Here is a 14,130-nt window from a genome sequence, read left to right on the forward strand (position 1 = left end):
GCACCACTAATTGTTAATGGACAGACAGTAGGAGGGTTACCATTTAAATGCTAAACCACTTACAGTTTGATCTTGAAACATTTCTGTCAAAACAAACGAAAAACTTTTAGCCTTTGAGAAAGACTCGGCTAGGTTCGAAACGTCAGGCCACTATGTTTTTGCTTTTATACCACACATCATTTCGGTTGGTAAGCAGTTTGAGACAGAGCTAATTTTTTTTTTTTTTTAAGACCTGGAATATTGTTTCTTACTTGTAATTGTCCTCTTCTACAAACTTCTGAAGCTCATCGATGTAGCGTACTGACTTGAGATAACTCTGTACATAGGGTAGGTGTTCGATGTCGTAGGTCGACAATTGGAACTCCGCTATCGTCCGTAACACATTGTTCATCTAATCATAACACAAAAGGAAAAACTTAATTTGGGAATGAACATTGAAACTGAAATATAACCAGGGATCATACCAAAGTTCACGATATAACCTGATCATTGGCAGGCAAAAGGAAAGCTTGCATGACTTGTAACACATGGGTCTAATTTCATGGAGCTGCTTAAAGGGTCTTGGTATTTTTTTTTCTAACACAAAACACAATGTCCACAGATTTACATCAAACTTACAGTTTTAAAATAATGTGATAGTAGAAAGCTTCTCTTAAAATATTACTTGCTGAAGGTGATGCAGATTTTGAGAAATAAGTTAAACAATGTCACGAAAACTATTTTTTCACAAAACTTGCTCTGTAAAACATTCAGTTAAAGAATTCAGTTAAAATTACAAAACTTAGGGCAGCTTTGAAACTTACATTACTTCTCCGAACTCTAAAATCCCCTTCTTCCTTTTTTGAAAGGGGGGGGGGGGTCTCAAACTTACCTTGCGGGACCTTCTTTCACTGTCAATCCCGCCGGTACTAGGGTGAGCTGCGTCTATAAAAATAAGGTCTTGGAGGTACAAACCTGAGAGTGAGTGAAAAAAAAAAGATAAAATGATAAAGAGGTTCAAGAACAGGGCAGGGTATCGTTGGCAAAGTTAACTCACAGTGGAACGCGATTTCAGCACTTCTAAGAAACTTGGGTTTCCTTGAACATTAGGCCTCGAAATAAAACCTCTAACGAGGCACCAAGGCCTATCAAGGGGTAACAGGGGGCTATGACCTCTTTGACCTCTGAACTTTGAGCTCACCTAAGTAAGGGATACAGGGTAGTCTGACGATGTCCATGTGCTCTCGTAACCTTTGCCGATTATCGTCTTCCGTCATGAGATCTGCTAGCTTCTCACAAGTTGACCTCTCCTTCTTGTGCAGAAGCTGAGGGGAGAACGCATTAATAGAATGCAATAAGTGAGGGGAAGCTTGTCAAGATTATGTACAGTTCAAACATGTGAAAAAAATTTCTATGAGACTTGACACCCCCTTTGGATATGTGGAATGGCCCAGTTTAGGAAATCAATTCCTCAAGGGTCATTACACTTTGGATAAATGGCTTAATTAGTCATTGAATAATTGATTAATTTGTATTCCATCTCCCCTGTTTTAAGCATGGATAAATTTTGAACAATTTTGGGATGAACAAAGTATAATTTACTAGAGTGGGAGACCACCAACATACGTGTATGGCGTGACAGCTCAGTATGTAGAGCAAAGGAGAATGTTACTCAGGAGGTCGTCGGTTCAAATCCCACTCTAGTCATTCGTTTCTTTGTTCAACCCTGAATAAATTAATACCATTTAGATGATGTGAGGAATTAGCCACAGCGCTAAGTGAGAAAAGAGTTGAATACTTACATTCCATGTTTTACTCAATCTGAAGATGGGTGCACTGTGTAAGGCCGATATGACTGCCATTAACGAGTGGTAGTTATTCAACTCGTACAGTTTCTGAAATCAAACATTCAAATTTTAGAAAGCATTAAGATTCATCTTCAGATGAGCAGGTTCAGTATTAACAGGGGCCAATTTCATAGAGCTGCTTAAGCAAAAAAAAAAATGCTGAAGCACGAAAATAACTCGCTTGTTTTACAGGCCAAAATGTCATGCCATATACATTGCTTGTGACTGGTAGTTAGCTGCTGTTCACTTAGCATAATAATTGAGTGGAGTCTTGGCCAGTAATCTGATTTTACTAAGCGAGGAATTTTTTAGTTTAAGCAAAATTTTGTGCTTAAGCGGCTCAATGAAATTGGGCCCTGATAGTGATTTTGTATCAGAGGGTGTCATGGCAGAGCGATTTAGTGACGTTCTGGTGATTTAGTCCTTGGGGTGTTGGTTCAAATCCTGGTCATGCACTAGTGTCCTTGAGCAAGACACTTCACTACAATAGCTTCTCTTCACCCAGGAGTATAAATGGGTACCTGGCAGGGTAGAGGTTGATATTGTGTTTGAAAAACGGCAGCCGGGTGATGGGTACTCACCAGGGAGCTAAGAAAGATTAGGGGTTAGGGGTTAACTGTTGACTCACCTTAGCAATCTTGACAAACTGTCCGACGATCTCGGCGCGTATCTTTAACGACTGCGCTGTCAGGATCTCATGTACAACCCAGAAACTTACCTAAGGATAGAAAGAAGAAATAAATGTTTAGACACAATCAAAAATGGCTTTATAAAATTTAGGGTTTTTCAAACTCTCAGTTTATCATGTACTTGGCGCAGCAAATTTAATAGACCGATCCATTAAGCTCCGCCCCTTTGCGTATTGACCAATCTCAACCCATAGCGCAACCAAAAGTCTGACACTAAAAAGTCTGACATGCATGCACGTATGCTTGGCGCGCGCGTCACAGTTGCGCCGAATGACATTGGAGAGGCTCACGTGTTCTTGCCCACACGTGCCCACACGTGCGCCGTAGATCGGTCTATTATATTGTCTGGTATGGACTGAACATCCTTGTGGTGAGAAGTGATGAGCATATTTCCTTACATGATTAAACCGTCTGGTGAAGGCTACAATGTTGGGACAGAGGTTGTTTTTGTCTTTCCCCGACCACGCACAACTGGTCAACTCCTGCAGAACAAAAAGAAAAGAAAACAGAAAAATATTAGTTTTGTACTTGTTTGGCTCTTGTCTGATTGGGTTTGTAGCTCAAAATATTTACTCGACCAGAATTTGTTTTGCAAAACCATAATCCAAAAGAGATGAAACAGCACTTTAAAGGCAGTGGACACTATTGGTAATTACTCAAAATAATTATTTGCATAAAACCTTTCTTGGTAACGAGTAACGGGGAGAGGTTGATGGTATAAAACATTGTGAGAAATGGCTCCCTCTGAAGTGCAATAGTTTTCGAGAAAGAAGTAATTTTCCACGAATTTGATTTCAAGACCTCAAGTTTAGATTTTGAGGTCTCCAAATCAACTATCTAAACGCACACAACTTCGTGTGGCAAGGGTATTTTTTCTTTCATTATTATCTCGCAAGTTCGATGACCGCTTGAGCTCAAATTTTCACAGGTTCAAGCTATTTTATGCATATGTTGAGGTACACCAACTGTGAAGGCTAGTCTTTGACAATTACCAATAGTGTCCACTGCCTGTAAAGAGAAGATCTATCTCATCTATCTTATGTGCAAGTATACTTCAAGAAGCATTCAGAATTTATCAGACTCATCAAAAGAAATGTGGCAACCGTTACCATTAGCCAATAGGAAATGCACTGATCATGATGAGCTAGTGTTTCTTTCAGGGATTCAAGGATATTAAAAAAAAAATCTATTGTTTCCACATGTTTGCAATGACATACGTAAGTAAGATCATGTTAGAATCATTAGTAAATGTCATTAGAAAAACGATGTAATTAGTAAATTTTCTTTAAATTAAGTACAAATGAAAACCAGCTTGTCGGTCTGAAGTCATTGACTCAAACCATTCGTGAGCAACCAATGTCATAACTATCGCACAGCGCCTCGGGAGAATAAAACTCACCGAGGATCACCTACTCGGGAGTTGTACATACAATGTACATGTAGTTTTAACCGTCCCACTCAAAGTAGTCAATATTTGTATACTAAGAAATTGAGCCCACACGGACTGCAAAATCATGAAAACAGAACTTGAAAAAGTCTTTGAACTTTCTATCGTGTTTTTCAGTTTGTGGCTTTTAAAAAAAAAAGTCTTTGAACTTTAAAAATTTCTATGATGTTTTTCAGGTAATGGCTTTAAACCAAAAAAAAGTCTTTGAACTTTAAAATTTCTGTGGGGTTTTTCAGTTTATGGCTTTAAAATGAAACGAGACGTCACGTTGCATTATATATAATTTTGTCCAGTATGTACATAAACTGGTCAGGTACTATTCCCACAGGCATCATAAACAGCCTGGGTACGTGCCAAGTTATATTATATTGTATAACAACCTAACAAACGAGTTAAAACTGCATGAAGCAATTAGTCTGAGAAACTGACACAAACACAAAGCAGCAGTATCCCTTAAAGAGTCTGTTACCAGACCAATTAGGCAATGGCAATTAAAGGCTGGCTGAAAAGGGGGGAAAAGTTAATACCAAAAGTTCAGCTTCACCCTTAAAGGGGATATCTCTCACTCATAAAATGTCTGTTTTTTACATTTTTACAGGCCTAGAGTTACACGGAGACCACAGAGGCAAGCCATGGCCTCCATTGCCCTTGTCTTGGCCTTGGTGCCCCTTTAAAAGTTCCCCATAGACATCAAGATTTTCCAATGGAAGTGCCCTTTGCAAAATTAAAATGGCCTTGCCCTCTCAAAGATGAAATTCCAGGCCTGTAAAGTTTGGAAGAAAATGCTTTTAATTTTAACTGACATTTCATTTAGCGTGGGCACAATTTCATAGAGCTGATTTTAAAAGCACAAAAAGCAGCTGAACATAAAAGCAGTATTGCTTTCCAGAATAAGGTTACCAGTCAATATTCTACATCACACAAACTGTCTTTCAGATTCACTGGTTTCCTGCTTTAGTTTTGCCGAACAGAAAATTGTTAAAAGAAATATTTTCTGAAATCGCGTTACGGTTATCAAAAATCTTTAGAACCTTTGGAACACGTTGCCTTGGATCAGTCGAGTTGGTCTTTGAAAAGCGTTTGTAACCGTTTGTTATAAAATGCATATTGATAGAAAGATGTCGTAAAAGTAGAATACAATGATCCACACAAACATGCCTCGAAAATGCACGGTTTTCCTTTTACCTCGTTGACTAACACGGTCAGCCAATTTTGTGTGGATCATGGTATTCTACTTTAAAACATAAATGCATTTTATAACAAATTGTTACAAACGCTTTTTATAGAACAACTCGTCCGATCTAAGGCAACGTGTTCCTTTAAAATCATTTAAGGTCACATTTGAAGAAGGTGAGGCAAGTTATTTTTTCTACCAGTGTAGCTGTCAGCCCTTCAGGGTTTGGAATAAATCAATTTATCCCGATATTTTTTTCTTCACGCGCTTGCATCAACAACAATAAGGCCAGCCCCAGAGAAATAGTATTTGGCTTTTTTTGCAATTAATTATTTGGCATCGGGATTTATTTTATATATTATGCAGGAGTGGAATGGTCAGAGAAGGGGATTTGTGTGATTTATTGCGAGCGTTAGAATTTGAAGAGGGCAATCATCTGAAGAATTTTCTAAACCTGCCTCGCATCTGTTTTGACGAGTTATGTTTTTAAGATTGAAATTCTCTGCGTGGAGGTGGGTGGGGAATCAAGCATCTAAACGCACACAACTTCGTGTGACAAAGGTGTTTTTTTCTTTCATTATTATCTCGCAAATTCGATGACCGATTGAGCTCAAATTTTCACAGGTTTGTTATTTTATGCATACTTTGAGATACACCAACTGTGGAGACAAGTCTTTGACAATTACCAATAGTGTCCACTGCCTTTAACAAGGGGCTGTATACGATTGATAATGACTCTGAAAATTAATGGCAATTTAGAACTTATGTTGCAAGAAGTACAGTCAGCTTTGTAAAGTATAATGCATTTTGAGAATTAATCCACTTCGAAGTATGAATAATGAAATGTAAAAAAGATTTCAGTTTGTATGCCCCAAAATGTCAAATCTGAGAAGTGTTACTGTCAATAAACTTATAAAGATTGTGTAGTCAGATTGTGCTTCTTCCTGCATGGACATAAGTTTCGCTCCTGATTTTTGGTGATATCGCAAAAAAATGCAGATTCTTTGCTCATTGAGAGCCATGAAAAAGCCTATAAGCACAGAAACTTGCTTAGCACAAAAAAACATTTGCTTGGCAATAATAAGTTTCAAGACAGAAAACCATACAGTTACCATTGCTGCGACTGGTACCTTGTTAAGTTCTTGCTCATCCAAGAAGTTTGCTGAGCAGAATTTTCTGCGAAACAGCTTTATGAAAATGAGCCCTGCTGCTCAGTTGAATTTAATCAACTCTGCTTCACCATCTAGCCACACTCACTTCTAAATGTTACACTAGGGCATGCAGTATGACACCTTGGGTGTTTTTCAACTACACATGTATCAGACAGCCCACAGTCGAACCCGAGATGGCTAATTAGGTGATCAATACGATATATAACACCAATAGGGACCTGGGCTAATCAGGTGATCAATACAACATATAACACCATTCCCTGGGCATCGGGGGAAACTGCATGTAATGTACACCGCAAAATACACCCAATGCACAACAGTGTGATATCTGGAAATGTGTACATATCAAACATGGAGAGGGACGTGCACAATTGTGTTAAGGGGAAATCAAGTTGCCAGGTGGATATTTTGTTCCTTCTTCTAGTATTCTTCCACAAAACACTTAATGTGATAAAGAGGAATAAATTTGACTTGTAAAGCCAGGTTCTAACATGTACTTCCTGCGAATGCGAATGCGATACAAATGTTGACGTCACAGGGCTGTTGTTTTTCCAGCGAATGTTTCGCAGGAGTTCAGCACAGGGCAACTGATGCGATTTGTTCGTCGCGAATTTCTTGACAACCAAAAACCTGCATTTGCCATTTGAACCAGACTTAATAGTTTAGTAACTACCAATAATTTGTCCAGTGCTTTAAAAGCTCATCTCTCATCTACGCGACGATTAGCTCGAGTTCGGAATCATTTTCAAATTTCAATTTTGATTGAGATAGACGAGCGCCATGCGTGACCCCCCCCCCCCCCCCCCCCCCCCCCCCCCCGGGAGGTGTCACAGATCCTTCTCTCGCAATTCTCATCAAGAGGTCGGTCAGGCTTGGCGAGGAAGTGACTGTTTTAGAGCAGTCAGCTCATGGGGGTTGCCTGAGGCACGACGACCCCTGACTGTGTCTGTCACCGAGAGGCTCTATATAACCACTGGACCACTCAGTCCCAAGACAAGTCGTTTAAAGGGAGACGTCACTAATGGGGGCTTTGGACTATACAAAGCGGTTGTTATTTCATGAATAGCCTATGGTTGGGAAAATGATTATATAATGTACAGTCGACTCCCGTTAATACGAGGTCCGCTGGACTGGCCCGTTTTCCTTGTATTATCCGAACCTCGTTATATCCGATCGCGGTTATAATCAGTGACCACTGCCTTGAACTCGTGCTTGGCCCTGTTTTTGAGGGAGAATACTGTGACGCTATATAAGACTTTAACCTCACCAAACATGCATCACCAAAAATGTACACTTCATAAGACCACACTAAATCTATATAATCATGTACACTGATATTGTCCACACAAATATCCCTTAAAAAAAAGGGACTGGTGCCCCAATCCTTCTTTGCTTCGCAAAGACAAAGAAATTGGTCACGCGAATTTTCGGCTTGACAGCTTTATGAAAATGGGTCATCGTTACTATGTTTTACGCTTTGTTTCTATGGATGTTTATGAGCAAAACCTGGACCCAATTTCATAGAGCTGCTTTCAAAAGCATAAAATATTGCTTAGCAGATGGAATGAAACAAACTTACCTCTGGTGTAATGGCTTTGAAAATTGGAAGGTCCATAAACGTAATTTGAGTCTGGAAGAAAAAAAAAGACAATACAACTGAAACTCCACAAAATGTCATTAACCACACACTTCTACTAGACAGCTGGACCACTTGGAGATAATATTGAATGCTCCTCATGTGTTTTAAATTGGTGTATCTCAACATATGCACAAAATAACAAACCTGTGAAAATTTGAGCTTGATTGGTCGCCGGAGTTGCGAGATAACTATGAAGAAAAAAAACACCCTTGTCACACAAAGTTGTGTGCTTTCAGATGCTTCATTTCGAGACCTCAAATTCTAAACTTGATGTCTCGAAATCAAATTCGAGGAAAATCACTTCTTTCTCAAAAACTATGGCACTTCAGAGGGAGCCGTTTCTCACAATGTTTTATACTACCAACCTCTCCCCATTACTCGTTACCAAGTGAGGTTTTATGCTGATAATTATTTTGCGATTTTACCAATAGTGACCACTGCCTTTAACTGGTCTTTGGCCCTGTTTTTGAGGGAGAATACTGTGACGCTATATAAGACTTTAACCTCACCAAACATGCATCACCAAAAATGTACACTTCATGAGACCACACTAAATCTAGCTCCTTTTGTCATTCATGCTTCGGGGCAAACTGTGCAGTGGTCAAATTATGATAATATTTGCCTGAGATATTAATTCATAACGGAGTGTACAGTACTCACGGCCAGGTCATCAGGCATCACTCTCAGCATGTCAAAGACGACAGCGTCGTATGTCTTGAGCCTCGGTAGTGTCCATCGTCCACTCTCTAATGTATCTCGCCCACTCAACTAAAACCAAGAAAAAGAAAGAAGGGAGTCAGATAAAAACGCAAGTTGAGGTTGTCCTGAAATATCGTCCTCCAGATTAAATTGTTTGCTTATGAGACTCCTTAAAGAGTCTGGGTACTTTTTGTAGGACACAAAACACAATGTCCACAGATTTACATTAAGCTCACTCAGTTTGAAAATATGATGGTAGAAAGCTTCCCTCAAAATATTCTTGCTGAGGTGCTGTAGTTTTTGAGAAATGAGTACAAATCACAAAAATAATTTTTGTCTAAATGAGACGAAAATTACTTTAGCATGTAAAATGTATTAATGGACAGTGATTTACTCATTTCTCAAAACCTACTACACCTCAGCAAGTAATATTTTAAGGGGAGCCTCCTACTATGATTATCTTCAAACTGTGTAAGTTTAATGCAAATCTGTGGGCATTGTGTTTTGTGTCCTACAAAAAGTACCAAGACCCTTTAAGACTCTATAGGAGAAAGACAAAGATGAAATCTTGCCTTCTTAGTATCCCACCACCCCATCATAACGACGTGCTACACAGCGTACAAACTTGTACATAATGTTTAAAATTACAAAATAAAGAGCATAAAACATGAAGATTTGCATAATTACTGGTATTCTGATGCACTTTGCAAACACGTATTAAGTCAAATGAATTATTCATGTATGCATATGAAGCCATCTTTGCTTGTTTTTGAAGTTTTTGTTTGGAGTCCACTTGTACAGGTACGTAATGTAAATTTCTTACATAACCAATTCATAGATTGTTCACTTGGAATTGTTTGAATAAGGGAATAAAAGGGTAGTGACGAGTTCTTACACGGTCGTTTAAAGCCGGCGGGGTCGAGTTGCCGTGTGACACGGCGAAACGTGCGGGGAGGGGGGGTTTTCCCGTTATTTTCTCCCGACTCTGATGACCAATTTAGCCTAAATTTTCACAGGTTTGTTATTTAATATATAAGTTTGAATGATCTTCCCATAAAGGAAGCTTGGCAAACTATACACCAAAACTGGCAATCATCCAATCTCTCTCTCTCATGCCATTGACGCTTAGAGGCTTTTTGCATTAGGTGCTTTACAAATGTTTTGTTATTATAATTATTATTAACGTCTATGATTAGGAGTTGCACAAACAGACAAATCATTCAATTGTGATTCAGTTACTAGATGACAATGCTAATTCTATAGTCATTGCAAAATCAACGGTTAGCTCGGTAGGATTTCAACCAACGTCTAGTCTGTGTACATGGAAGGAAATCTGAGCGCACTGAATTGAATAAGTGAGAACAATGAAAAGAAATTACACATAACTTACACACATCAGGGCATTGATCATAATGATGACTTGAGACAAAGAAAATAAACTCAAGACGCCGACAAGTTTCAACTTTCCAGCAAGTATTTAAATCCAAGTGAGCGGCGGCGAGTGTACATGTACATGTAGGAAGGAGTACTACACTCGTACACTGTCAGCATTAGACATGCAGCGAGGCACAAGACGCCTTTACATATAAAAGGAAACCACCCCCATAGTAGAGGAAGTAACTTATTAGGAACTTTCCTTCCAAATCAACTATGGAAAGAGGTCAGTTGACTCGAGCAAAGTTTATACAAACAAAATGTGAGTCTGTGACCTGTACTTTGATTTTTTTCTTTCAAGAAGGTAGTCCCTAGATTTGTATTGTTCATGACGAACCTACAAATGTATGTTGAGGGTCTACCCCTATGTTCCTAAATGTAGATGGTTTGCCCAGGGTGTACATACATACATGTAGGGTGAGCCGAGGGTGTGTCCGGGTGAACCCCGTCCAGGGTGTGTCCAGGGTGAACCAAGCGTGAGCCCAGGGTGTGCCCAAATTGTGGCCAGGGTGTGCTCAGGGTGTAGCCAGGGTTTGCCCAGGGTGTACATGGGGTGAGCCATGGGTGTGTCCGGGAGTGCCAAAGGTAAGCCCAGGGTGTGTCAGGGTGAACCCGCCCCAGGGTGTGTCCAGGGTGAACCAAGCGTGAGCCCAGGGTGTGCCCAAGTTGTGGACAGAGTGTGCTCAGGGTATGCCCAGAGTGCGCCTAGGGTGTGCCTGAGGTGTGTCGGGGTAATCCCACACCGGCCCAGGATGTACCCAGAGTGTACCCAGGGTAAACCCATGGTGTACCAACGGTGTACTCTTGGTGTACACGCAGTGTACCCACGAATTTGACTAGAGAATCTAGCTAGCTGAACCAAATGTTCAGCTGTCATCTAGATCGATTATGGTTAAGTCTAGTCAACTCCAGTCATCCTCCACAACTTACTCAAAATATACGAAGGTCAAAGGGTCAGGTGAGAAGTTTAATAGTCGCTCGGGGCTCCACCAGAAGGAAAGTAGATTCAATTAAATTGCATGGTTGACTGACCGTTCAATACACACACATTCAGGATGACAACCAATGAAGGTACTTTATGACCCTTTCAATTTTGACTCTATATTCTTTATTATGCCATTAAAAATGATGTGCGATTTAGCCTTTTGCTAGCAGAGTACACGGGTATTAATTTTGGGTTAATTTACCCATACACCGATGTGTGTTAGCACTGTATACTCGGTTCTTTCCCGAGTCCTATGAAAAAATATCACAGGCATATTACTCGGGTGGAATTTGAACCCACGACCCTTGCAATTCTAGAGCAGTGTCTTACCAACTAGACTACCGAGATTGCTTGGTAGCTAGAGGCAGTTCGTTTTGGCAGCAGGTACCGCAACTAGAGTACATGTGTAGACCTAATGTTTTTTAAGAATAACCCAACAATATTAACCGAGTACAACTATTTATCAGAGAGACGAAATTTCATGGAATTTTTTAGGTGACTTTGCCATGTTAGCTAACACATGGTTTTGAGTAAAGTGTTTTGTTCTGACATGTATTTCTGTATACAACAAATTGATGTACATCGCACATGCAGATGCTGATAGTGGGAGAATGTATTTTACGCACAAACCCTCTCCGCATATTCTTCACTTTAATAGCGACTTGGACAATACAATGAACATCCTTCGAGCAACTGCATCCAGGGAAAAGAAAATTTCTGACCCCCAACAAAGGAGAGACGTGCACTGCCCAGGTCGTAGTAATTGGCTTTTGCTTTCATTTCAGAATCGGCCACAAGGCCTACTACGAGGCAATCCTTTCACCGAGTGCACGGTGGGTTTAAAAATGTTGATGCACAACCTCTACGAAGAAACACTGTGAACCGGGGTTGTCCGCTGAAGTTCACATGCACGTTTTGCGCTCATGTCGAGCGTGAACGAACATCACTGCGAGTGGAAATCAACATGCGAAAAAAACAACCCCGAATAGGCAGGACCAATTAGCTGTTCAGTACAATGCAGTAAACCCCTGAAGTGCAAACCCAGGGTAAAAAAAAAAAATCCACCAAATGAGATCAGAAGAAATTTGCATATTGTGGTCCCATGTTGCCATAGACATCAAATAGACCTTTATGAAGGAAAACTCAGGAATCCAGTAGTTCCAGTGATTGTCTGGCGCTGCAAGGGTCATGACTCGAATCACCTTGCAATTTGTGCACAGTGTTTGTGGCATACCATAGTGAACCAAGACACGCAACTGTTTTCTATATGATGTACATGCCGTGCTCTGAAACGACATACATGTAGGCCTGCATGAAAATCCATTTCCGGCAGTCAGCAAATTCCTACAGCTTACACATGTATGTAGTTTCACATTCAAAGGCATCATTTGTGTAGTGTGGAAATTTGTCAGGAAAGATAACAAATAAATGTTAAACTACATGTCCAGGCCTGTATGCTTTGTTTTCAAAAGGACAAGAGCACCAGGGCATTTTTTCCTTGGTATAAAAGGGCAACCTTCGAAGAGACTGTTTTCTACTAGAGTATTTCAAGGGCACCAAGGCAATGTTCAGGGGCATGGAGGCGATCGCTTGTATGCACGTTTATCACAATTATTATGTTCCCATGTTTTTACATACACGTATTGTAGTACTAGACGTAGACGCACAATACCATATTGACCCTATCTGTACACAGAAGAATACAAATCTCCAGATAACCTGACAATGTCAAAGCTCCCATCCATACTGTATGTTAATTTCAGAGGAGAATGCATCTAGCCACACTGTAAAAACATCATGGTGCAATTTTTGTTGCACAACACAAACCAGTACCAGGCTTAAGAGTTATCTTATACTGTAGCAACGGTTTCTCCCCAAAATGTTTAAAAACTGCAGGGCATTCTAAACACAAATTCTGTGAGTTTTTGGTCAAGCACCCTGAAGTGAAAAAAAGGTCTTGGAAATGTATTATACTAACTGTGGTTTTGGGGGTTTTTAAAAAGCACTACATGTACTGTAAAATGTGAGACATTCTAAATGTAAACAAAAATTGATAACACATGTCATGATTTGTACAACTTAATAATAAACCAGTGCTTTTTTGCAGAATAGAAACTGAGCATAAACTTCAACAGGTTAAACTAGGTAATTTGATCTAAGTTGGCCTGTACTTTCTGTGTGGTTGACAATGAAGCTGGATTTTTTCATGAGGAAGTGAAACATGCACCGCTTTGCATTCGAGAGAACAGTATGATCTGAACTTCATTGCATCAATGTACCACAAAAAATGATTGCCTGCGGTGCCCCTGATTGTTGCCTTGGCGCCCCTAAAATGTTCCAATAGAAATTTACAATATCCTTATAGGGTGGTTGCCCTTTACAATATACCAAGGAGAAACCGCCTTGGTGCCCTTGCCCATTAAAAAAAAAACAAGAATCAGGCCTTTATCATGTTTGAAATTATATACAAATGGAAGACAATTTTGATTCACTTGAAATATTTAGATTCTTTTGACCATAGTTCAAGCAGTCTTGTTCCCTGATTGACTACTCACCCCTGTTAATGTGGATCCCCTTGATGAGGAGCTCTCCCCGCCATTAGTCAGGTCCTCCACTGAAGAAGCAGATAGCTGCTGCTTCAGGATTTTGTGGTTCATACTCTGTAATGACGACAGAACATTTTCAAATTTACCTTCACCTTGAAATCTTGCATTTTAAAGACAGTGGACACTATTGGTAACTACTCAAAATAATTATTAGCATAAAACCTTTCTTGGTAACGAGTAATGGGGAGAGGTTGATAGTATAAAACATTGTGAGAAACGGCTCCCTCTGAAGTGCCATAGTTTTCGAGAAAGAAGTAATTTTCCACGAATTTGATTTCAAGACCTCAGATTTAGAATTTGAGGTCTCGAAATCAAGCATCTCAAAGCACACAACTTTGTGTGACAAGGGTGTTTTTTCTTTTATTATTATCTCGCAATTTCAATGCTCAATTGAGCTCAAATTTTCACAGGTTTGTTACTTTATGCATATATGTTGAGATACGTTAAGTGAGAAGACTT

The 14,130-nt window shown here is 39.8% G+C and overlaps 1 protein-coding gene across 1 annotated transcript in view; it reads right to left on the reverse strand.

The window, feature by feature from the left end:
* LOC139947998 (ras-specific guanine nucleotide-releasing factor RalGPS1-like) overlaps window positions 1-14,130 on the reverse strand; it is a 36,579-nt gene that overhangs the window by 13,469 nt on the left and 8,980 nt on the right. The window contains exons 3-11 of the mRNA XM_071945944.1: window positions 13,621-13,725; window positions 8,608-8,715; window positions 7,888-7,938; window positions 2,914-2,997; window positions 2,455-2,544; window positions 1,782-1,874; window positions 1,181-1,304; window positions 872-954; window positions 252-391 (exon numbers count right to left, since the gene is read on the reverse strand). Coding sequence (XP_071802045.1) covers window positions 252-391; window positions 872-954; window positions 1,181-1,304; window positions 1,782-1,874; window positions 2,455-2,544; window positions 2,914-2,997; window positions 7,888-7,938; window positions 8,608-8,715; window positions 13,621-13,725 — 878 coding nt within the window. The remainder of the gene's footprint in view (window positions 1-251; window positions 392-871; window positions 955-1,180; window positions 1,305-1,781; window positions 1,875-2,454; window positions 2,545-2,913; window positions 2,998-7,887; window positions 7,939-8,607; window positions 8,716-13,620; window positions 13,726-14,130) is intronic.

Source organism: Asterias amurensis, chromosome 15 (assembly GCF_032118995.1).
Source record: "Asterias amurensis chromosome 15, ASM3211899v1".
Taxonomy (NCBI): domain Eukaryota; kingdom Metazoa; phylum Echinodermata; class Asteroidea; order Forcipulatida; family Asteriidae; genus Asterias; species Asterias amurensis.